This window comes from Tuber melanosporum, assembly GCF_000151645.1.
Source record: "Tuber melanosporum whole genome shotgun sequence assembly, scaffold_247, strain Mel28".
NCBI classification, from domain to species: Eukaryota; Fungi; Ascomycota; class Pezizomycetes; order Pezizales; family Tuberaceae; genus Tuber; species Tuber melanosporum.
The window spans coordinates 49,741-75,081 of record NW_003298916.1 but is presented as its reverse complement, the minus strand read 5'-3'; the positions used below and the strand labels follow the sequence as shown (position 1 = coordinate 75,081).

The 25,341-nt window shown below is 49.6% G+C and overlaps 2 protein-coding genes; one reads left to right on the top strand and one right to left on the bottom strand.

Moving 5' to 3' along the window:
- Positions 1-7,705: 7,705 nt before the first annotated feature.
- GSTUM_00001081001 (uncharacterized protein) lies at positions 7,706-11,728 on the bottom strand (the record flags this gene model as incomplete). XM_002838373.2 has 6 exons in its annotated part: positions 11,028-11,728; positions 10,197-10,949; positions 10,036-10,148; positions 9,722-9,988; positions 8,544-9,622; positions 7,706-8,471 (listed from the first exon to the last, which is right to left on the bottom strand). Exons 2-6 carry the CDS (start codon positions 10,840-10,842, stop codon positions 7,706-7,708), a joined length of 2,871 nt encoding a protein of 956 aa, XP_002838419.1. The 5' UTR covers positions 10,843-10,949; positions 11,028-11,728.
- A 12,187-nt stretch (positions 11,729-23,915) lies between these two features.
- GSTUM_00001078001 (uncharacterized protein) overlaps positions 23,916-25,341 on the top strand; it is a 2,646-nt gene continuing 1,220 nt past the window's right edge. Inside the window, exons 1-5 of the mRNA XM_002838372.2 lie at positions 23,916-24,079; positions 24,144-24,805; positions 24,860-25,182; positions 25,235-25,304; positions 25,340-25,341. The exon at positions 25,340-25,341 is cut by the window's right edge and continues 229 nt beyond it. Coding sequence (XP_002838418.1) covers positions 24,022-24,079; positions 24,144-24,805; positions 24,860-25,182; positions 25,235-25,304; positions 25,340-25,341 — 1,115 coding nt within the window. The 5' untranslated portion in view covers positions 23,916-24,021.

The following is a 25,341-nucleotide window of genomic DNA, read 5'->3' as shown; positions in this document are numbered from 1 at the left end:
GAAGCCCCGTGTTGTAATTGCTCAACGCCCCCAGCTCCGTATCGCAAGGTCAGACCCTCTCTACAACTACAGCTCACGTCAGTCGCCTTTATCCCAAACGCGCACCCGTCCTTGGCCACCTTGGTGTTAGGAATTGTGTTTCTGCTCCCACTAAAAAAACTCCACCACGAGTGACACCATGTGGCTGCATATGTCACTCCTCTATCCATAAGCCTACCTCTATACTTTTCCCCTTTTCTGGTTTCCCTCATTTTCTCTCTTTAATCTTAACTGTCTTCTTTGAGATCAATTAATACATCAATCTCAATTCTACGTTTGCTCATTCGGTCTCTGCCTTTGTGATTCCGCTCCACATTTGGAACTCTTACGGTCCTCTTCCGGTACAGCATACCAAATATGCGGCTCAAATCACGTGGCACCTACTGGCTTTGAAATATTGTTTTTTTTTTTTTTTTTTTTTTTTTTTTTCCATATGATACATATCCAACTAGTCATATGACCAAAGTGGTCACATGTGCAAAACCCATAACTCTATAGCGAAGTTATGTGTAAAAACTCATAAACCAATCATAACGGAAGAAACAAATCATATGATCCGAAGTGGTCACTTGCACGAAACCCATGATCTCATAACGAGGTCATGTGGAAAACATCAATCATATGTACAAGGCATACCTACAAGGCATATTTGCAAGGCATACTTACCAGGTACAGGTCCCATGACTCATAAACGAGCCATGTACAAATCATAACAAATCATAACATAAACAAATCATATGCCCAAAATGGTCATTTGCATGAAAGCCCCAATGTACCTAGTACTCATAATCATAAGTCATCTGAAAACTGTTTTCTTACTAAGCCAAGTTCGTGATATTAGCTTCTCCCCTCCTAAGCGTGAGTACCATCAGGCTGTTTCTCCTAGCTTCAACATTTCGTACCCGCAATCCTCATGGACCTCCAAAGCCTGTTGAACTTGTCCTCTGCAGTGCGGTATCGTATCGTTACCGATTCCATCGTGAGGTTTGCCATTTTGATCATGTGGCGCTGATTGTTATTTATTTGTCTCAGCTCCGTGATCGTTCTCTTGTTTGTCAAAATTGTGTCTTCAGCCCAGCCAGGTTGTTCCCGTAGTCTTCTGATCTGCTTGTACAGACTTCCAATGTCCAGCTCTGTTTCTGTGGAGGAGTTTTTGGCCCCTTCCTCCTTGGGCCATGTCCTCATAGCCCTCATCTTTTGGGCGTCTCTTCCTCCCAGTTTTTTCTTCCTATGAATGGAGTGGCCTGAAAACTCTTGCGCTAAAATATTTATAATTTAGATCCAATGTGACATCATCACAGTCTCCAAAAAGCGATGCCGGCGAGTTGTTGGAAATTGGGGGGCTGGTGGACATGCTCTTAACACAGCTGATAAGCTGGGGACATGCACAACAGGTTTGTGATATCGTTTCATGGTTGGATAGCGGTTTCCCTCGTTCAGGTAGGGGTTTTGTTTGTTCGGGTGAAGTCTTCCCTTGTTCCTATAAACGTTGAAGAAATGCGCTTCGGAACAGTGCATCCTTGGAAGGCAGCAGTGTATCCGCCCATATCAGATAATTTATCCATTATAACTTGAAGCGGGGGAGACAAAATGACAGCGGCAGTCACCAACAGTAGGCGTCCTTATGAAGTTTATTTCGATGAATCATGTCGCTGTGGTCCTCGTCCCGCTATTCGTTTAGTAGGCGTGCTTAAGGTACCTACCCCTGCCACAGGATTATGTTACCAGGGATGAGCCAATCTACTATACAGCCCTGCCTCTCCCCACAGTATCACATCATACATCAGGAAAGCACCTTCCGTATCATATCATATCTCTGCTAGGAGTATTATCACCCCAGAAAGAGATAGCCAAGCCCCCGGCAATCTCTAACCATGATAAACAAACCTCACCAGTGCCATCTGTGCTAAACCTCGAACCTAACGAAATGTATCTCCCTCGATAACCGTCCAACGAGCACTACCGCCGGCAGATAGGCCCCGCAACCCCCTATCAATATACATATATATATATACAAAATTCAAACTCCACCACCAGCGCAACATCGCGCCGCGGCCGGGCGACAAATCCTCCACCACTATGTCGCGTGGGAGTATATAGAGGAAAAGCAGAATAGAGGGGACAAGAGGACAAGCCTGAGTGAGAGTGGATGTTTAGTGACTGTTGGAAGTATGGAGGATGTGTTTATCGAGATCAATATATACCCCTGTCTTTACTGTTTAGTTCAGGTAGTTGTGTTGGGTGATAAAAGTACATACCGGACTCTTACAATTATTATGATAATTATGATATCCTTTTCTCCTGAGTGATCATTTATGACGGCGGATACAATAATCTCACGCCATCATTGTGCACCCTGCGAACAGAAAAGGTCCAAGGCGAAAAGGCAGAGTATATAGTATATATTGCTCAATAGGAATAACAGACCAGTTGGGTAGCCATAGCCAAAAAAACAAAAAAACGAAACGTAACCTGTGAATCCAAGCATCCCCCCACCCCCAGCACTCACATTTTAGGATAATTATTCACTGCCGCGCTACTCGCCTTCTCCACCTATGATAAGCCTCTAGTTCCTACTAGGCGGCAGTATTGAGGTTAGTCCTCTTCTTAGAAGAGCTAGTGGGTTGTTTTAAACACCAATGAAAAACAATGACAACGAAAGCATTAAGTGGCGAACGGAAAAAAAGATGAAGCGAGCTGAAGATTGGCCAATCTCCAGAGCCAGGACTTGTATCAAGTTAGTAGAAGAGCACATCACTGAACTAAAAAAAGCACTCCTATTGAAGCGCTGCGAAAGGGGTGAATTCAGGAATTATCTCTGTATGATAATATACTATACTCCGCCGCCAAAAGGCCCAACTCGAAAATCCTCCTCCGCCGCAAAAGCTCAATCCCACCATCGCGAACATACCCGGCAAGCATAGACGTACACTTACTCCCCTGGGAACCAGCAGCAGCAGCAGCAGCAGCAGCATCCGGTGAAGGCCCACCCGTCTGCATCAAAGAATACATCGAAAAAAAGAAAAGACATGAGAAGATACACGACCGTAGATTCGCATGTCACCTTACCGCGCGGAATGAAAAGTACGCTTGAGGCCTAGACCCTCGGACAAGATCCCTGGAAGTCCAGTGCAGGATTGGGCGTCACGGGGAGTGAAGGTAGCAGTAGCAGGAGGTGGAGGAGGGAGAAGCGTTTGGTCGAGGCGGAGGCCAAAGCTGTAGCAGTTAAAGTTGTAAGAGTGGGCAGTTTGCAGCCCCCCTACCATGCAGGTGGTTGGAAGCACACAGTCGGAGTAGGTGGCTAGTACCCCAGCCGAAAAGCGGCGTGGAAAGGCAGGTTGTCGGGAAAAGTCGAGAACTGGATTTTAGTTCGAATTATCAATTTACCTACCTGTATGAACTTGGAGTTTCAGTGCACACTACACCGCAGTATGACTAGTAGATAGTAAGAATTCTTGGCACAATATCACCCCAAGTCTAGCCGGAACCACCAGATGTGTTTTATCACCCGACTGATCATTCAATGGTGTTGGAATTTGAGGCAACAGGGAGACTCCCGGAGTCAGGTTCTTCCACCAGGACAAGACGTCGCGTACATACCGACTCAAGACCAACACCTCTCAAAAGTTTTCTAATTCACCTAACTTATAATAAAAAGCCAAAACCGAAAGAGATATCTACCCTTCATGCAGTTGTACCTCAACACTCCCGCAAAGCTCACAGGTCAGCCAGCGCTCCAAACCCAAATGCACTCCACCACAGTCAACCGTCAGTCTATCACCCTAACCTATTGCTTATTACATTCCCAAAATGATTTATAAGCATCTTCCAATCCATCCGGATATCCTCCATCACCGCTACCCCGCTCCAGGAGTTCAACAATCTTCTTAAATGTCTCGCGGAATTTTGCAGTGGGGCGTTTGGACTTCAACGAAACAGCTGCAGCATGAGCATTCAGGACATTGATAGTCTCTGAGTGCTCTGAACAAGTTAGTCAAAATATCTTCAAGAATAGCATGGATTACTCACTGATTTTGGACACTAGCTCGGGTCCCACACCGTAAAGTGCCTTAAAGGTGTCGACGTCTTGTCCTTCTGGCCATGCTGGTTCCTTCCCGTGAAGTGTCTTAAAGGTGTCGAAGTCTTGTCTTTCTGGCCATCCTGGCACCCCCCGCGACGTATAGAGCATAGAGTCGACACAGACATCGCTCCAATACGCTGCAGCATTTACTTCATCAATGCTTTCGTCGTCCGACTCGCTTCAGTGCTTAAGAATATGACGATTATGGTTGCTGACGAACCGATCTCGCACCAAGAAGTACCCCTTCGAAAAAATCTTCAAACCGTACACTTCCTTTTTAAGTGTATTGATCTCCTCCTTCTGCGATGCGATCCTCTTCTCCAGCGATGCGATCTCCTTTCCCATCGAGCCAAGCCTTTGCTCGCACTCCTCTCGGAGTCCAGCAATTTCCAAAGCTATGCAGAAGCCACGACCATTACCGACAAACTTGAAGGTTTTATCCCTCTCCACCTCAACGCAAAGTTCCCGAGATAGCACCTCCGTGAGCGCTTTTTTGGCGTTCTCTCTGGGTTTCTCTCTGAGCTCTTCTCCATCCCTGAGCTCCAGTTGGGTAGCCAGTATCGCATCGAATTTCTTCGTAGGTATATCACCACTCCTCTGCCTCCTCATATTAGCAAACTGACTGCAAGAGCCCGTGCTCCAGATAACTCACAAAAGTGGAGGCAAACATGCGATTTCCCATCGTCCCACGCACCGTGGTGAACCCGAAATGCATGAAGGAAGGAGGGAAACGTCTAAGGGGTAGCATTTTGATATGTTGCAATGCGATCGAAACTGTGTTCCGTTGGTATAAGGTGAAGATTGAGATCCGAACCGATGGACTAGAAGGCATCAATGGATCTTTATCGAGCTACCGTTTCCCCTCTACTGAATGAATTTTCCCCGCCATTTTCGCCGACCAGGTGCGTTGTTCACAGATTCAGTACTGACGTGACCCAATTTCGGATTGCTACAGCAGTCCTTGAGTATCATATGCAGGGAGGTATAGCCCGTAAGGTTTGTATAGTTTGCTATCATAGCAAGGTGCATTGTGTTGTGTTGTGTTGTCTAGCGCAGGCCCAAATAGGATTTCGGTATGATGAGTGTGATACCTAATTGAGTATAATCAACTACCCTATTCACCCCCCCCGGACCCTCTGCTAGCCGAACTCCCACTGCTCAGTAAAATATACAAAAATTTAACCTAGGGGGCTATACCTCTGTAGTCTATGGACCGTAGGATATTGTCCGCCTAAATAACGACGAACCAATGCAATTAATGATGTTTTGATAATATACGACTAATATTATCAGGTGGTCTCGTGGTGTACAGTACAGTATCACTAGCATCCCCTCGATCTACGCTCGAGCCTGTTGTGAATGTTGAAAGTCAGAGGGACAACAAGGAAAATCCTGTTGTGATGGAAAATACTACAGGGGTACAGGTGAGCACGGCATATCTGATCATCAGATCGTCCCACGAGATCAAACTGATTGCGCAGATCTGATTAACTGCTCAGTACATATATGAAAAAACAAGCTCATTTGAACACCACTTCCCCCCCCGCCACAACCACCATCATCAAACCTACAATTATCCTCCCACCCCTGACAAAGGCGGCAAAGATGGGCAAAAAATCGCGCTCGAAAGCTAGGCCCTCAAAATCCACATCCCTAGTCCTCGCGGAGCCCGCGCCTTCGGAAAGAACGAATAATAGAGTACCCGTTCAAGAGAAGGATGCCGAAGAGGAGTTCCTCGAAAAATTAATCTTTGGCGACGCGGAAGGCTTCGAAGATGGATTGAATGAAGTTGAGAGTGGAAATTCTGACGACAGCGACGAAGGAGGGATTGAGCTTGTCGGAGATGGAGACGGAGATGAAGATGCGGGAGCGGACTTACAAGCGCTTCAAGACGATGAGTTATTCTTTGTCGATGAGGGGCCATCCAGTGCCGCTATAATCCCCGCCAGGGATATTCAAGATGCCAGCCATGGCTCTTCAGGAGAGGAAGGAGAGGAAGATCTTCCAGCATGGCAAGACTCTGATGACGAAATGCTCACCATCTCACTTGCCAATCGGGGCTTGCTACGTAAGCTTCGGGATACCGAGACTGAAGACCTCATCAGCGGGAAGGAGTATTCTGTGCGGCTGCGCAGGCAGTTCGAGAGGATCTATCCCGTGCCTGACTGGGCTGTTAGTGATTCGGTTAGGAAGAAGGCGAGGTTGCATGGTGTAGGTGCGGGGAGTAGCGATGAAGAGATGGACGGGGTAGGGGTGGAGGAAGAAGATGGAGAGCAGGAAGCATTGAGATCTGCGCCTAGTCTCGAGGAGATCCTAAGGAGCACTACGAATTGGACACGTACAGTTCCAGGGAGGTTGCGGCCGGGGAAGTTGACGATAGTGAGGCTGGCGGATGGGAATAGTAATGGTGGTAGTTTGGTAGACCTCTCATTCCCCTTCTCCTTTAGGTATCAAGCAATTAACAAGTTGCCAGTCAATGATATCGACCCTCCACTTCCACCCCCACCACCCCCTTCTCCTCTCCTCGGGCCCCGACTCGACCCTCCGCCTACACCACATAAACGGTACCACAAACCCCCCCGCTACATCCCTGCACCTGCGCAACACCCCCATCTCAACGGCCCACTTCCACCCCTCCGGCACAAGCATAATCGCCGCCGGCAGGCGAAAATACTTCCACATCTGGAACATCTCGACAGGCACTATCCAAAAAGTAACCCGGATATACGGCCACGCGGAGGTGCAGAGGTCAATGGAGACCTTCCGCATCTCCCCAGACGGAAAATTCATGGCCCTCGCCGCTAGCCGCGGATTCGTCAACATCCTGAATGCAACGACATACCAGTGGGTCTGCGCCGCAAAGATTGAAGGCCGGGTCGCAGACATATCCTGGTGGGGTGATAGTCACGGCCTGACGATCGGGAATAAAGCAGGCGGGGTATGGGAATTTGACGTGCTCTCGGAAAAAGTAGTCGCGCGCTGGAAAGACGAGGGCGGACACGCAACCACGGTCCTCAAGAACGGTGGGACCAGGTGGATCGCCATTGGCAGTCAGAGCGGGATCGTAAATGTGTACGATCGCACTAGGAGCTTCGGCGGCAGTGGCCATGTTCTCGTCGGTGGAACGAAGGAGAATCCGAAGCCGGTGAGGGTACTTGAGCAATTGGTTACGGCCATTAGCGTCATCGAGTTCTCGCCCGATCTTCAGGTCCTCGCTGTGGCGAGTAAAGGGAAGAAGGACGCCTTGAGGATGGGTACTCTTATGCCCCCCCCCGGCTTTTTTTTTTTTCTGGTTAGTTAACGAATGATGTTTGCAGTGCATTTGCCCAGTTGTGCGGTTTACCAGAATTGGCCCACGTCTGGGACTCCCCTGGGCAGAGTCACGGCGATAAGTTGGGCAGGGAAGGGGACGGGAATCGTAGCTATCGGGAATGAAGCTGGGAAGGTCAGGCTCTTCGAGATACAGGTTTAACTTGACGTAACGGAATTTACGGCTATAGATTACCGGTATGTACTAGTAGAAACAGGTTTTGCATTGTAACCACCACCAGCAACAACAATCTGTAGTAGTTATAACCGCTTCATTCACTCAAGCTTCCGACCCTTAACACTTACGAGCGTCATCTTGATCTTCCGTTTTCCCGTGCGCTCCTCCACATCGTCCATAACCTTAACCACAACCCGATCAAACAATCCCACAGACCAACTCCCAATCGACCCCTCAACTGTGAGCGTGTAATTCTCAGCATCAAACCCAGATTTTGGCTCGAGGGGCGTCAAATCCCTCACACGGATCAAGCCTTCGACCCCAAACCTAGGCACAAACACGACAAACCCATTCGAGAAGATCCTCATCAGATAGCCCTCCTCCTCCATAACCTTCCCGCGCAGCGCCTGTCCAACATAGTACTCGACGCTACCCCTCCCGGCCATCTGCGCGTTTCGATGCCGATTGTTGATGTTACCGCATACGCCCTCCAGCTTCGCCATGGAGTGCAGCGTCGGGTGTAATGGCTCGTAGCCGATCGCAGCCGCGAGTTGGCGGTGCGCAACGACGTCCGCGTACCGGCGTATGGGGGATGTGAAGTGGGTGTAGATCTCACTCGCGAGGCCGTAGTGCCGGAATTCGGGGTAGCCCTGGGTGCCGGAACAGAAGTATTCGGCCGAGAGCATGCACCGCGTCGCCAGGATGCGCACGAGCGTGTTGAAGAAGGGATTGGAAGGATCGACGCATCGGTCGAGTGAGTCCGCGAGCGCTTTGGAGCTGTCTATGTGTAGGGTTAGGCCTCGGGTTACCCTTAACTGGTTTTGGAGCTCTTCAAAGTTGGAGGCTGGTGGGGCGCCATGACGTCTGGGTTGTTTGTTAGCTTTGATCGGGTACAAGTGCATACAGAAGAGGAGTGTGGAAGGGGGGGTGACAAACCTTAGCATAGCGGTTTGCGGGAAAGCTTCATAAATCTTCCCCGCGACACTTATGTTCGCCAACAGCATAAACTCCTCGACCAAAGAATTGGTCTCGAGCATCTCCTTCGTCTTGACGTCGATAGGGTCTGAAGTCTCTGATTCGGATTCAATCTTAACCTCCGGACTAGCCAGGTTCAAAGCACCGGCGGCCATACGCTTCTGCCGCAGCTTCTTGGAAAGCATGAGCAGGGTCCTCATCCCCTGTGTGAGTTCGTCATTCTGACTCTTGTCGTCGATTCGTAACTGTGCCTGTTCATAGCTAAATGCCTCGCGAGACTTGATCATCGATTTGGAGAATCTGCTGTCGACAACGTCGCCATTTTCCGTCATCTCCCAGATGACGGAGAAAGCGAATCTCTCAACATGCGGCTTTAGCGAGCAAAGATCTGTGCCGAGGAGCATTGGCAACATGTCGACACGTTTGTCAACAAGGTAGACGGTGGTTCCTCTCACTGAGGCTTCATCGTCCATGGCGGTGTTGGGTTTGACGAAATGTGTGACATCTGCAATGTGTACACCGACCTCGTAGTTTCCATTTGGCATGCGGCTTGCGTGAAGGGCATCATCGATGTCTTGACAGCCCGGCGGGTCAATACTGCAAACCAAAAGCCCACGGTAGTCCACCCTCTGGTGCAGTCTGGGATCTTCCGGGTCTTGCGGAACTCTCCACTCGTGCCCCTCTTTTGGCAAACAATCCAACACCGCCTTTGGAAACGGTCGATACTGAACATCCCACTCCAATAATAAAGCTTCAATTTCCGCCTCTTTAGTCTCCACCTCCCCCAGCGACCTGACGAAATGACCGGTGGGGTACCTGGAATTTCTGTCCCAAGCATCGATAGATACCACAATCCTCTTGCCAAACAACTCAGACGCTTGCCTTGTCCTAAGTCGGATCTTTGGAATCTTCTTGTCCATGGGAATAAGGAATACATTTCTCTGAGATCTCCCGCCTGCAGAAGGTGCGGACGAAGGATCTAGATGCCCAACGTAGTACCTCCAATTCCGCTTGATAACGCCAACAACCCGCGCGGTTGGCTGGGATTTTCCTTCACCGATGGCACCTTGTGACACCTTTGCCTCATCGATGAGTGCCCTGCGTTCCTGCTCTGTCTCAATGGTTTCGAATTGCCCAACCTCCGGGTTGTCATTTTTGGTCATGGTTTCTTCCTCAATGATCTTGCTAGATGGCTGTTTCCACTGGTCCTTGGGCAAGACGCGAACAACAACTTGGTCCCCGTGGACAGAACGATTGATGTTCTCACGGCCCAGTATTAGGAGTGGTCTGTCAAACGATGGCACATGTATGGAGCCTTCGAGGAAGTTGTAAGGACTAATGTTGAACTTCCCCTGGTGAAGAGTACCGGCCCCGACGCCAGTCATCATCTTGGACATGGAGTAGTACTATTCTTGTTAGTGAATCATCGTAACCTTCATGATGGAATGCTCACCTCTGGATAAAGCATGTCGCCCTTAGCAACCTTAGCATTCTCATCCTCTAGCGCAGCACTAATCATGTCTAGAAGCTCGTTCGAGTTCTTCATACCAGAGACATAATCCTTGACTATTTCCCATTAGTCTCTCTCCCCAATTTTCAACACAGAATGCTTACTATTGCAACAGGTTATTCCCTCCCTCATTCCTTTCTCAAGATTTCCCCCATCATTACTAACCATGACAACGGTAATGCTCTTTCCAGTATCCCAGGTAACCTCCTTCAAATGCTCATGATACCACTGCACTCCGCGCCTGATCGCACGGTCATTCCGATCATTGACTGTCTCTCCCGGCTCTCGTCGCACATAAGTCTCAGATCTAAACTCGTTGTGAAAAAGGTAAAATCTCTTCTCCCCCGACGCCACCAGTGCCCTCAAGCGATTATATAACGGCAGCGATCTCGCTCGTACCTCATCCAGCACCGTTTGAAGAACAATGACGTCCGTAATCGCCGCGTGCTCCAAAGCGTCCATGCAATATAGGAATACGTTTGTGTCGGGGACGATGTAGTGGGGCACCTTGATAGTATCATTAACCGGCGCATCAGAAGAAAGAACGAAAGGTTTCGTGCGCCCGTAGGAATCTCCCCTGATGTCTGCCAGACAGCGAGTGCAGAGTTTTGACGAACAGGGGATATCGCGACGGAGGTAGAGCTCTCGAACAATCTTTGTGCATTTTCCCTTCGAAGATCTAAGGAAGACCTTGGAAAATAGTTCCGAGGACTCACGAGAGTCCGCAAGGGATCTCTTGAAGCTTGTCATCTCCTGATTTCTCAATTGAAGGTGGTGGTAGTGGATCAGTGTTAATGGGTTTGTTTTTGTTGTTTTGTTCGTGGAAGGGTTGTTGTTGGAATAGAATTTTTGCGGCTCTGGGCGAGTTACAAAAGCGGTTAGGCAAGGAATATTTTAAGACAAGGTCTCTTTTGCAGTTTTTCAAAGCGCCAAACCTTTTTCCTCAAGTCATGAGTATCATACCATAGTTTCTTTGTCAGAAGTCTACTCCGACGAACCCCCAATTCACTCGCGCTGAACAGTCTACTTGGTGCACGAGCCACGATGACAGACACAAAGCTCTACCACCCCAGTGTCGGTAGTAACTCGTACTAGTAGATTCGCGACATCGTATAACTCAATACTATGGCAGTGAGCCTTAGGGAGTCCTCGCAGTATAGCTCCTTGGAGTTTCCTCATACTGTATTGACACAAATCCATCGATTGCTCCCATCTTCTATCCGCCCTCTCCCCTTTCTTTGCGTGATTTACCCCTCTCCCTCTCACGTACCGTCAGCTATTATGGAGCGCTTCATCCCAAGTCATCCTGACTCCACTCAACCGTTACCCCTAATCTTGGAACTCGACTTTACGGTTTCTCGCTCATTCCCACTCCCACCTGAACTATCCTACATCCTCTTTCTCCGTTATCGCCTTATTTTCGTGCAGGTACTGGTTCACCGAATTGGTTTGCTTTTGGTCAGTTTCCCTTCCAGTCGCATTGTAGTGATACTGGGACCCCCACCGCATAATTATCAGAGCGGTGTCGCCTCGCCCAGAGGGGAATCTGGAAGTTGGAAGTGAGAACACTTAGTAAATAATAATTGGAAACTATCATATTTCACGGCAGGAAGTTCGTATCATTGCGTATTCCTTTCTCTTCATGGCTGCCATGGATTCGGATATCTTTATCATACTTCTAACTCTCCTTTATGCACTGGGGCGCCATCACCCTTCCTCACTCGAATCTCAGTGTTATCTCACCATCTCACCACCTCGGTCTCACCTGTACCAGCACCCGAGGGCTAAGATCATCATTATCTCAGCTCCACCACGTCCCATCCCCTTCCCGTGTCCAACCCGATTTAGGAACAAATCCCACATCATCCCAGGCTTCTCTCCCGATCTCCACACCTCATTAGCGCTATCACGATCCCGGAAACTCATCACCCGCATCAACGAAAATGCATCCAGTCGAGCAACTTGATGCTAATGACCCCTAGCAAGACCCCACCAACCCACCTACCCACCCCTCACTTCGGGCATCGACGGTAATTTCTAATCATTTGGTGGGGGGGACATCTTTACTATCGTTCCGGATGTCCGCTTGTTTCCGCATGACCAGCGAGCGGAAGATAGGACTGGGAACGGCTGCATAGAAGGCGTACCATCTATGACGGTCCTGCTGCAATTGAGCGGGGTAATGGATGTGTTCGACGCAATCAGTTGTCGGTTTCACCTTGGTCGTTTGAGCTGGGGGCTGCTAGCACCCGTCGGTTCTCGGTCGTCTTGGGATTGTCCAGCTGGGTAGGAACTTGGACCATGGTAGTCTAGATCGGGGATTATTCTCATTGAATCAAGAATCTATCTGCGAACTTTCGGGAGGTTTATCATGCGCGCAAAACTTTGGCCCACTGTGCTCGAGTATTCCGGATTCTTGGGCACCTGCATGCAGCAGGCCCTGGGGGAAGAGCGCGAGTCACAGATCTTCCCGCACCCGACCCACCGCGACATTACTTGTTCAACCATTGCTCGAGTACTGGTCAGCCCTGGTGTTTCGGACCCAATGTTTTTTAAGGTTGTAGTAATTTTTCCCCCGCATGCCTTGCGCTTCGACTGATAGCATCCGCGCTGGCTATAGTCCACGAGTGCGGTCCACTACCGGTATTCTAAGATTTACAACGCGGTTGGGAATGGCAAAAAAGATCTACGCCACGGTGATTCCGGCACTGGGGCCCGCCCTGCAATGCAGAGCCCCCGTTCTCTCCGGTCATCGGGGTTAGGCTGCGCACATGTGCGTGCTCCTCCAAGTCTACCGAATGCTTAATCACATTACACTGATGCCGCGGAGGTCCTAGACATACATCGGCGTTAAGTGATTCCCAGGCCCTGAGGACCTATGGCGAAGGGGTCAAAGGGTCCAGAATTGCTGTCCGGGGTTCCGTAGTCTTCCATCATTTCATAGGCCAGGGTTATCGTGGGTCTATAACATGAGTGCGAGAGGTGAGAGGAAAGTGGGTTGGGAAAAGATAAGGGATCATTGGTCTTAGGACGCATGCGGTCAGGTTTGGATCGCCAGGGGTGGTGATCTGGGGAGTCACAGCAGCGGGAATTGACAGGTGGTCGACATGTTATGCTGGGGTATTTGACTGCTGCACCACCGTCAGCCCTGCGGATTCTGAGTCTAGAGCTCCTAAGAAGGATTAGAGTTTTCCTAACACAGTATAAGGTCAGCTCTCAACAAGTGTTGGATCTCATTACGGAGATAGTGGATTTCAAGAGGTTTTACGATAGTACAGTACAGCGCAGCAGTACAACATGGGCTCGTGCAACCCCAGCCCGTTTGCAGGCGTATTGGGGGATCATTGTCCGCCCCAGAACCAACACCATACCCCCAACATGTTTGCGCCTTGGACAGGTTCTTAGGTGCATGAGGATGGCCACCATGGCTTGCACAATGCCTCAATATGCGTCCTTGTGCGGACTTGCACAAGCCCTGTTTATCAGCGAATGTTATTGGAAAGGTTGAGTTATTATACCAGGGCAGACGAGACTGACAACGAGCATAGTACGGCACCTACGTCGCTTATTACGATATTGTGCATAGATATGCACTGAATGCAAGTTACTCCATACAGAACCGGTACAACTGAGGGAAAAAAAATGCTCCCCGGCCCCCCGAAATTTCAGACCCAAGAGTACGTTAGTGCAGCTCTCATACAACTCTAGGAGGATCACAAGTGCAATAAACCTGCCGTTACCCATTCTGCTCCAAGATCGAATATATAAATGTCACACAGCCAGTCTCGCCCACAGTCCAACAGACCAATTTAGCCAGCCAAAAATGTATGTACCACAGCATCCCACCACATACCAACCAGCAAATTACAGCACTACGGTATGTTCGCCCCCAGCGAAGCTTCCCACTTCACCTCACCATATGTAACTTGGAGCTCTAGTATCACCAAGTATGGGCGCTGCTCTTTGTCCTACCCTGCGCCCATGCTCGACTTACCAACGAACACAACCTGGATCGACGCAATCGTCATGGCCAGCCCTCACGGTTTCCCCATCGTAAACCGGACTTTGTCCGCCCGGCAGAGGTAAAACCTGTTTAGCGGAATAGCTGAGGTGAAACTATTCGATTGCGTCAGAAACAAGCCTTAGGATCTACTGAGCATGGTGCCGTGGAGATCGTCCTCGAGGGGGAGGGGGGATCTGGTCCTCTTTGAGAATAAGTTGATTCTTACGAAGCTTGGTAGAGTAGGAGTAGTTCTGGGGTAGTTTTTAAAGTACGGCATCTCGCTGGTGAGCAGGTTCTTACCAATTCAGCAGAAGGTCCATACCCTCGATCCAACCGTTGTCATATTAATATCCGTTGTTTCCCCCAATTGATCGTTTCAGGCCCTCCTCTAAAACCTTTTGCTGCAAAACCTCCTTCAAACATATTTCTCTATCGGCTGTCGGGCCTACTATACCATTGACCTCCTCAAAACTGCAATGATATCAATGGAATCATTACCACGGGAAATTTTGGTTCACATAGCCAAGCATGCCCCCCCGAGAGATATAAACTCCCTACTCCAGACCAACCGCACCTTCTCCACCCTCCTCAATACTACACTCCTAGACAGCGCTGTAGACAGGGATTATCCTGACGCTGCCCAACGGGCCCTCTACACATTCGCCCAACGCGAAGATGACGAATCCGTACTCCGCCTACTCCGCCGTGGCATCCTAGACATAATCGGGAAGGACCGAGTCCTCCACGAAGCGATAGAGAAGGAGCCCGAAATCGTGGTGTGCAATCTCTGGCGCAACGGAGCCAAGCTAAGAACCCGAGGGGACCAAGGGCGCACACCAATTATGATAGCAGCGAAGCAAGGCTACACCGAAGCCGTCCGCATGATGATGGCAGACAAAGACCTGGACATAAACGAGCAAGACCAATGGCTTCGCACAGCACTCTACCTAGCCGCCGGCGAAGGGAACGAAAGCGTAGTGGAAGCGCTAATGTCCCACCCAGACATAGACCCGAACACGACCGACCAGTTCGGCGATACGCCACTACATGTAGCGGTAGAGTGCGGGTGGAGCGAAATAGTAGCACTCCTCCTATCCAGTCCAAAGACACTCATAAACGCCAAGGACGCGCGCAACATGGCACCGCTCCACATAGCCATCGCCCTCGAATACCTCGATGTGGTGAAGCTTCTACTCCGAGACCCAAGACTGAGGGTTAATGAGCGAGCGAACAGCTACCAGACAGCACTGTACATGGCCGCATCGCAGGGGCAAACGCAGATTGTTCGCACCCTCCTCCGCTACCCGGATGTCGACGCGGCGAGCTCGAACGGACCCGGGAGGGGGGGTAATGGCATCCCCGACGCGAACATCCCCGACGATTAGGGTCGCCCGCCCCCGCCCGTTGCCGCGTCATACGGTCACGACGATGTGGTTTGCGGATGTTGGATGATGACAGGTTCGGCTTGCATGGGGCATCAGGTCTTTGGCTATGCAACGGGTATACGACGGTGGGATAAGTCGGGGCATTCTGAACCATGTGAGGGAGAGGTCTGGGCCTAGTCTCAGAGGGGACTAGAAATTCCAATGCATATGTGCTCAAATACAGGAGGGTGAGGGGAAGAAGCGAAGTGATTTATCTAGTTCTGATTGAAGTTTTTTTTTTCTCCTGTGGGATTATCTATTCCCTTCATACAATATCCTCGTCTAACATTTCACCACCCGTGTTCATCCTGTTTCTAGTTTACTTTCTTTCTGTTAGAACCATAGGACAAGCAGGTTACAAGAACGAGAATCGGAATCTGGGAGGATGGGGATAGGCTGATCATAGGATGAGTAGCGAAGAGAATAGCGATGATGAAGTTGAGGGTTGCTATGCCGAAGAACTAAGAAATGGAAGGAAGGTTAAGGAGAGGTGAGGGAATGGCGCAAGCTGTTGTAGATAATTGTGGTGATGAATGTGCACGAATTCTAACATTTTCCCCGGATAGCACTCATATCACACATTGTCACTCGTAACTTGCTAGGCCTCCCGAATGCTTTTTCTGCCCTATGGGTCATGTATCTTGCACTTTGTTGACAGGACTGGAGAAGATGGACGATTGAAACTCTGGAGAAAAATCCCCCGATTCGCCTAGCCTTGCGTCGGGCATTACGGCGGTAGTCGTGGTTTATTGAGACATTGTATTGCAAGGGCCCGCTTGATTCTCAAGCCGTTTGGTGAGAGGGGTTTGAATGTACTGTAGGTGTACATTATCTACCCGTGTGCATCCGAGAGCTCCTTCAAGTGAACTCCCAGTCTCGTTGACATCAGCCGCCGAACGCTCGTCTCCGCAACTCTTCCATTAAACTAAACAATTACAAAGAATGGTGTTGATACAATAAATATGATAAGAAGCCAACTCCGCACCGCCGCCGCACCACAACCGAAAATGCTTAGAAAGAATCTTTCCAGGGAAAGAGGAAAGGAAAATAATAATAGGAAACCAAAACAATTAAAGAATGTGACATGGCCAATCGCTCATGAACTCAAGAAGATAAAAAAAAGTTAAACCAAAACTTCAATCCCATATTGAACCCTCAGCCTCCTGACAATTTCCAGAACCCTACCCCAATCCTCTGCGTTCCACGCGTCCCTGCATGAGGCCATCCGGCGGACAGCCCTGTACACCCCTCTCTGAGCCGAGCTCTGACCGTCTTTTAGTCGTTGCACCAATTCCCGACATTCGCGGACTTCCGCGGCGGTTATGTCACGGGTGTTGCGCGAGTAGGAGAGTGTCATGGGCTCGAGGTCTAGTTTGTTCGCTAGGGATTCTTCACGTGTTGGTTTTCCGGCGATGGCGGGTGCGACGGAAGACGCGGGGTTCTGCACGTCGGAGGCCACGGGTACCAAAAACCTGGGCCTTGATGGGCCGGCGGGGGAGAAGAGGGTGTTGAGGAATTCGCTTTGCAAGGCAGGGGAGCGGGTGGGTGATGGAAGATCATGCATTGGGATTCCGTCTGTGAATGGGTTGTTATTTGGCTGGGTTGGAGGTGGTAAGCGGGATGCGGGGGGTGGGGAGGGGACTTGAGATGGAGGAAGAGCAGGGACAGCGAATTTGGGGGGTGATTTGGACGGGCCCTTTTGCTCTGGAGATTCGGTTGTTGCAAGAGCGCTGGCGATAATTGCTGCGAGTGCTTCTCGTGCCAAGGCGTCTTCCTCTTCGGTCCCAAGGCTATCGGGATTGTCATCATTATCACCTGGTGCAGGATCCGGGGAAACATGGCCGGGGCCAGTGCTGCCGAAAGTATGTGCCGGTACCGGCGTTGCTGGAGTGGGTGGGGGCTTTGGCACAGCCGGTGGAGGTCGTGGTATAGCTAGTCCTGAAATTTCGGCAAACGGGTCGACATGAGTACTTGCCAACTCGCTAGCTGGCTGCGCCGGTGGCGGGACATAGGCAGGCATCTCCGGCCTCCTTGGATTGAAGGCAGTCACAGGCGGGGGATATCTCGGCGGCGAGCTAGGATACGTATTGTGCGGAGTCGGTACCCATGTTGTAGTAATGTTGGCGACTGGCCGTGGGGTTGGATTTTGGTTTGGGACTAAGACCAGGAGTGAGCGCTTTTCACGCCTGTTGCGGTAGTAGGCGCATGCACAGAGCAGAATTATACAGAGTACCACAGCTGCAATAATGGAGAGGAGGGTTGTGAGCTTTAAGGCGCCCACTTTGAAGGTGCTAATGTTGAAGTCAGAGGAAGTGTCGCTTCCGTTTGTCCCACCGTAACGGATTAGGATTGCGGGCCTGATTACCTGTGGTGGGGCTGTCATCGATGGGAACGAGGCCATGAGCGTGGCTGCCGCGGAGGCAGGGGCCGTGGTGAGAGCATCGTAAAAGGTGACGGTGGTTCTATTGACCAGAGCACTTGCGGGCTCGAACTTGTAGCGCACTACGGGTGCCGAGTGACTGACAAGATTGCTGTAACAGCCGATGCCGGACGAATAGACCGAGTAGGAACTAGATTTCCATCCAATTAGCACTACAATCCTGTGAAAAATTGTGATCTCAACTTACGAAGGGCAGCAGTATCCTTCAGTCTCCGTTATGGTGTAGGAAGATGTCACAGTAGAGGTTGCTTCATAATAGCCAATTGGACAAACGCCAGGAGTAAAGTAAAATTCACCATCTGCATCCCATCGATAACCCGGTGGGAAGCATTCATATCCAAAGGTGCTCGTGGCAGGCTCACCATTTTCCGTAACCGTGGTACGGTAAAACTGGTTCAAGACAAGGACACTTGGCTCGGAATGCAGTCCCACGTCCCAGGTGAGCGTTGGAGCTTGCCCTTGACAATTGACTGGAGGAGTCCACGCCCCCAGAGAGACGAGTGCTGAGGTTATGGCAGCAGGAGTGTTGCTCGAAAATGATGGGTATGCGGCTGGAGCATCCGTGGGCGTTGGCCATAGCGAGGATCTCGAAGTTAGGGCGATGAGTGAAGTGGTCAAGGTTGGTGATCTCCACGACATGTCGCGATGTTGAAAGAGAGCGACTTTTCGAGCGCTGCCGGAGAATAGGAGGAAAAGAAAAAGCGGGCAACTCAGTCGTTCTGCGATTCCTCCATCCCCCGAGCGAGAGCCGCGAGCATACAATTGGGAAAAAGGGGGGGGGCGCAGGCCCTGCCACGGGGAGGGATGTGGGCATTCGAACGTATCCAGCCCCACGATATGGTACTTGTACTTGTACAGTACTCGAGTACAGAGTTTTGGGATGGTGCAGTAAAAAGCAACAGTGCTTGTACCTGTATCATAGTTCATCATTGTCTCTCGCCAAGGCCGGTCATTGGCCCTTTGGTCAATGAAGTGGGGGAGTGTGACCCACTTTCTGTGTTTGACTCCGCATGATTCATTGGAGAAGCCTTTTGATATCATGCAAGTACAAGTACTGTACTTGTATCTGAGATTGGTGGCAGCCACCGCCATGTTTGTTTATTACGACTCCAAAAATTCAAACGCCTCAGATAGGGCAACTGTTGTTAGCCGATGTTTTCTAAGCCCACGGAAGTACCAAAGCGGGTCCTCGTTCTCCAAATAAAGAAATTCCGTGCAACTTCGATGCTAATGCTTTACTCCTGCTCTGAGCATGGGGGTGAAGGCTCATGGCGTACTCTTCGAGTGCAGTACTGGTATCGTAACCTCCAAAGCTCCACAAATAATTGCCTGGTTATGATAGCGGTACTGTATGATAAGCTGCTTACTCGCCAATTCCAAACGTAAGCGGGAATAGTGCTGCCAGGACCCTGGAATTTGAGTATGAGTTTACTTCTCCCCCATGCCCCAACCAACAATTCCACCGTCTCATATCTATGGACAGCACGCAATACCGGTACTCTTCCAAATGATGATGGGTGCTGCGGGTTGGCACACTCACCATACATCAGGCCATGTTTCTTTGATTCCTGGGGTCTAGGGGAATTAGACGAAGCGTGACCGTGTCTCTTTTATTTCACCGGCACTGCATTTGGTCAGCCAATGCCCATCAATGTCTACGACACGAGGAAGCACCGTTATAATACCGGTAATACCGGTATATTGTTTCGACTTTGTCTAAGTTGTTGAGAGTTTCCAGTGTACTCAAGTACGAGTGCTCCATGGTGTGAGTATCCCACACCACGGGCTTCTCCCGCATTTCTGCCATACCGGTACAACCCAACCAGTATGATAACTCGTCGCAACGGTTCCCCTCTTAATGTGTTTCTGGGATTGTTTACCGGTGAGCTACGGTGCTGCGGCTGTCGTACCGGTGGGTCGGCGGGGGAATCTTTATCGTAGATGAAAGACATCACCAGCATTCATCTCGCTGAACAACTGGTGACCGTCCTCGTACAAGTACTCGAGTACCATTACCGCACGGAAATCTCCTCCCTATCCCCCCACCCGCTCAATTCCCAGGGCTGTGCGGCTGAGCTTGCAGAGCACCATAGTATTGCACGTACGATAACCAGGCATGAACGAACCCGAAAGAGCGAGTCCGAATTTAGAAAGGGCGCTCCAATGCGCACAGACAATTTTCCACACAAACCCAAGTGGCCGGGTGGATTACACCTGGTGCTGTCGAGTAAATTACCGGTAGCCTACTCGACAAGTGTAAGTTGCTCACGCCCTTTCCTCTCAAACATTCGTGAAAACAATCATGGGCCAAGGTATCGTGCAGGTACTCGTACAGCACTGGATTGTGTCCGTAGACTGCTGGTAATTCTGTGGGTCTGAAGAGGGTTGTGTTGGCGATGAAACGAGGAAATAGCAAACACAAATACTCGTGAGGGTACTGTACAGTACCGGTGGCACATCCCTGCTGTCAAGGTACCGGTACTTGTACTGCGACCACCTTAGTCATCTGCCAGACAACCAACCAGAGGACAAGGATATCGAGTATCCTTTTACGTGATTGTTGGCCTTCCGATCAATTTCCTTTACAAGTACAGTACCGTCCGCACTCTGTCGAGCGATTGTGGAAATAAGCTTAATCACAATGTATAACTCATATCCCCAGAGCCTTTCAGGAACAATAATTTACCGGTATTTTGCTAGATTAGGTGACACCAACCCTCTTCGGCTAAGGAGATAGACTACGGTAGGGAGAGAGGGTCCCAAGGCTCCCATTACTGTAACCCAGTCTTCGTACGGTACTTGTACCATATTGCTGGTTCTACGGATAGAATCACCAGTAGGGGATTTGGGATCCCGCATCCAAGTCACCTGAGAAGCGCAACTACTATATAATACTTTCTTGGAATGGAACCATTTACATAGGGTTGCTGCGCTCCATGCTTGGGTCTCTGAAGACTAGAAGGTGGGCTCCCTTGGTTTGCTTTGTTTTGTCTATTGTGTTTTGGATTTTTATGTCACAACTCGCCGTAGGGGGGGGGGTAGTTTGGCGTGATGCTCACCGCTGCGAACCACAGTTTGGGGAGACGATTCTGTTAAGCTACCCATACTTGTATCATACTGTGACCAATCATTGCCTTAAATGGATTATGTAAGCTTGTTTTTTGGAGAGAACAGTGGTTTACAGCTCCCTTATGATACTCGAGTACCATACCGGTACTGGTTCAATACCGGTACCGTAGCGGTTGAGCATCTTGTGTCATACCTAAAATCAACGCATTGGATTTGCGATAATAATGGAGGGAGAAAAAGAAAAAGATATTTTATTGTGTTAAGCATCCTAAGTCAAATCCTAGCAATCTGGTTGGTCCAGAACGGCGTTCGCCCCGCATCCCGAGTCTTGTCGCATGGTCTCCGGCACCATGGCAAAGGTTGTAGGCCTAAATCAACGACGACAGGCAATGCGCAACCCCAGAGCGAATGGACTACTACTGTATGATATACTGTACTGGAATTTCCATAGCTACGAGAAGCAAACATCGTGACTATAATCAAGTACTTGAAAAGAAAAAAATAAAATAAAAATAAAAATGAGACCATCAAGACAACTCAACCACCTTCACGCGTGCTCCAACAATTACATCCAACTCATCTAGATTCTCCCCATACCCATTTCCCCATTTCCTTAGCCCAGGCGCGGACACAAACGCCACTTTCCCAAACTGGATTTCTTCGTTTCCAATTGCTTCAAACTTTTGCCTATTATCGCCTGTGTCAAAATGCGAGTCATCGTCGGGTAGGTAAAATCTCAATCGGCAGCGCTGTTCGCCAAGTAGGACGGCGAACTCGCAAGAGTCGGTGACGATCTTTTTTAACGAATCCCGATCGGGTGTTTGGTGTGACTCGATTCCAAGTATGGAGGAGAGTCTATCCTCTAATTGTTCGAGGATGGTCGTGGCTATTGCCGATGCTCTCTCCGGGTTCTTGCGGGCTTTGCTGGTTAGGTGAAGGATGGTTGAATTCCTCCACTTTTCGGATTGCTCGCTAGCGACAGGATATGGATCTGCTGGTTCTGTGCCGTCTTGGGGAACTTAGCTGCTGGGGCTTGGTATGAATTGAGTAACCTACCTTCGTCGAAAATCGCTTTCCAGGTGGCTTCCAGCGGTTCCCCGAATACTTGGAAAGGACTCCGGAATATATCGTCGACAATCTTCTTCCAGATGACGCTCTCCGCCAACGGGGCAATATTTCTCGAATCCTCCCATAAGGAATCATCGATAAGCGTTGTCAAAGTGCGGTCCTTGAGCCTATCCCGTACCGAGGGCCCTTCTCTGATGCTTTTCAATTGCCGTGCGAATAACCTCGAGTAAATCCTAATCAGGCCCCGCAATCCTGTCACCCTTTCTACAATAGTGGAATCGGGAGTTGGATGGAAACGGTCGACTCCGGAGAGCATGTCGTCTTGCAAGGCTCTGAGCTTTTCGTTCTCCTCGCTCAATTCCTTCAATTTATGAATGAGCGAAGGCAAGCTTCGGAGTTGGTCAAAATGATGATCAAGCTCGTGAATGGACATTTCGTATTCTGTCCATGGACATTTTGCCACAAAATCCTTGGGTTTTTATAAGCCATTTTTCGAACCCGCAAGTGTTAATTCACTCACCGCTCTTCTGGATCGACTATCGACGTGCGCCTTTTGCTTCGAGCTTGATTTCTTCCTCGAGCGAGATTCCTCAGATCCATTGCTTGCGTTTGCACTTTCCTTGCCTTGGGATCTTGAGCTTTCTTTCTTTGGTTCCTTTGCTAGGGGCTTTTCCGCCTCCTCTTTGGAGGGGGAGTCACGACCGTCGTGTTTGGATACCTTCATTTCCCTCTGGCAGTTGTAAGTAAAGTTTTAAGGCTTTAAGGCCCTCAACTCACCTCCTGGGAAGGTCCACACTCTCCTACATCTGGTGGTGCTGCACTAACCACGTCAATCGATTCCTGAGCAATTTCTGCTTGAGCAGTGGAGGACATTCTGCGTATAGTTCGATATCGGGATTGTTCAGATTAATACAGTCTGTTCCGGCTCGATGAAAGCTTCTCAAGTCGCGAGAATTGGCAAGTCTTCGCAGTCCGATTGGTCAAGATTTGCTTGTGGCGCCTATCTTCTGTGCGGGTGCTCGCAGTGCCAGAATATCGCAACGCTGGAACTGGCCGAAGATGCTCGAGGAGCTGCCCGTTATATAATTTATGCGCTGCCGATACTCGATTTTAGCTCTCAGAATTGATATGATACTAAGAATCTTATCTGCACCCTGTCTTCCTATTAGGGAAACCAACAAAGAGGGTCATGCTTGAGAAGCGCTCAACCCGTGGATCTTTGTGAGCCTCACCTCCCGGTGGTACTCAAGTTTTGTCTTACACCGCGTGATAAATTGGTGCTCGGAGGGAACATGGCTGCAGAAATGGCTAGCAAAAGCGCCCAGTAGCACCCATGTACAGTAGTACCAAATTGGCGAGCTGAGCGATAAATTGAGGCACTCTCGGTTTTGAATAGAGCTTTTAAGACACCCGTGAATCTGCTATTCGCCCCACAAATGAATCAATAAGAAGCGTTATTAAGAATTGGACCCCTTTACTGGCAAGTTCCGACTTCCCCTCGGTCCACTCGTGTTGGTACTTGTATCATAAAAAGCAAATCGGTGGGGTCGCCATGTGGCCTTTGATAGGGAGGGGGTGGGAGGATGTCGACCATTTGAATAATAACTTTAGCATCCCACAAAAGACTGTTGCTACCGTTCCTTTGCTGCCGTCCTTCCTCTCCTCCACTGTATCGCCAACAAGAATCACAAAAATCGCGTAAGGCTAATTTCGGAAGTGTTGAACCCTGAAGGCATTCGACGGGTTCATTATCAGCCGCTTTCTCCGCAATTCAGGCGTCCCTTACTCCACTCTCCATTGTGCGCTTCATAGGTAATAAAGTGTTTGCATATATCATACCATCAGACTTTTATTATCCTTTCTTGTCTTGTCTCCCACCTTTCCCCCCCCACAAACGATACGAGTAACGACACAACTTATCTCAAATGTCGTCTAGCAAACAACGACTCATTATTGGACTGGACTACGGTACAACCTACACAGGTATAAGTTGCAGTTCATTGAATCTAATGACTTATCCAGAAGTGGCCCTGCTAATACTGAGTAGGAGTTGCTTTCTGCGACAGCAGTGCCGGAGGAAGCATCGAGGGCATTCAATTAATTCACAACTGGCCTGGCAAGAGTCAAAATGCTACGAACGAGAAGGTCCCTAGTCAAGTGGCTTATGGCTCATTTGCAGATGGTCGAACATATGAATGGGGAAATCGTATCCCACCCAGAGCAGAACGTCAAGTATGGACGAAACTCCAACTCGACGAGGGCCAAAAGAGGGAGGAGCTGAAAATGCTCCTAGCTCTCCTCTCTGGGAACCTGGAGAATATGAGCATCGGTGGTAGTGGTGAAGACGATGACAACCCACCCTTGTATCCAGGGAAACAACCTCAAGATGTCGTTGCGGATTTCCTGACCGGCGTCAATGAGCACGTGGTCCAAACCTTGATCAAGCAGTTTTCTCATCGTTTGCTCAGTACCCTACAGATCGAGATTGTCATCACTGTTCCGGCTGTATGGTCTGATCGCGCAAAAGATTTAACCTTTCAGGCGGTTGGCAAGGCTGGTCTAGGAGAGTTCAAGTACACCACTTCTATGATCGCCGAGCCTGAGGCTGCCGCTATTTACACTCTGAAGTCTTTGAAGGGCGGTGCTTCTGGCGACGATATTCAAGTGGGGGATCATTTTGTACTATGCGATGCCGGTGGTGGCACAGTTGTAAGTGAACTCGGCGGAGATGAAAAGCCTAAGGCCAACGCTAACTTACACTAGGATCTTATTTCGTACCGCGTATCAAGCGTCTCCCCATCTTTCAAAGTCGAGGAAGCAGCAGTGGGAACCGGTGACAAGTGTGGCGCAACCTTTGTGGATCGCAACTTTAAGGAATGGCTGAAGGGAAAACTTGGGGAGGCAAACTACAAAAAGATCCCGAAAGAGAAGCTCATGATTGGAAGCAAATTGATGAAGGAATTTGAGGATGCAAAGACAAGTTTCTCGGGGGACGGACCAGAGGGTTTAATCACGGTACCCAGCGAAGTAGGCATTACTGAAGATGCTTCGCGCGGTATCGAGGATGGAGAAATCTTGATCACAGCGTAAGTCTATCATTAGATCTAAAGTGTAATCTAGTAAGCTAATCCGGAGAAGTGCGGACTTTCAAGAAATTTTCGACCCATGTATCAACCGAACTCTGGAATTGATTGATGGCCAGATTGCTGTAAGTCTCAGTGAAATTCCAACGTAGGACATGAGGC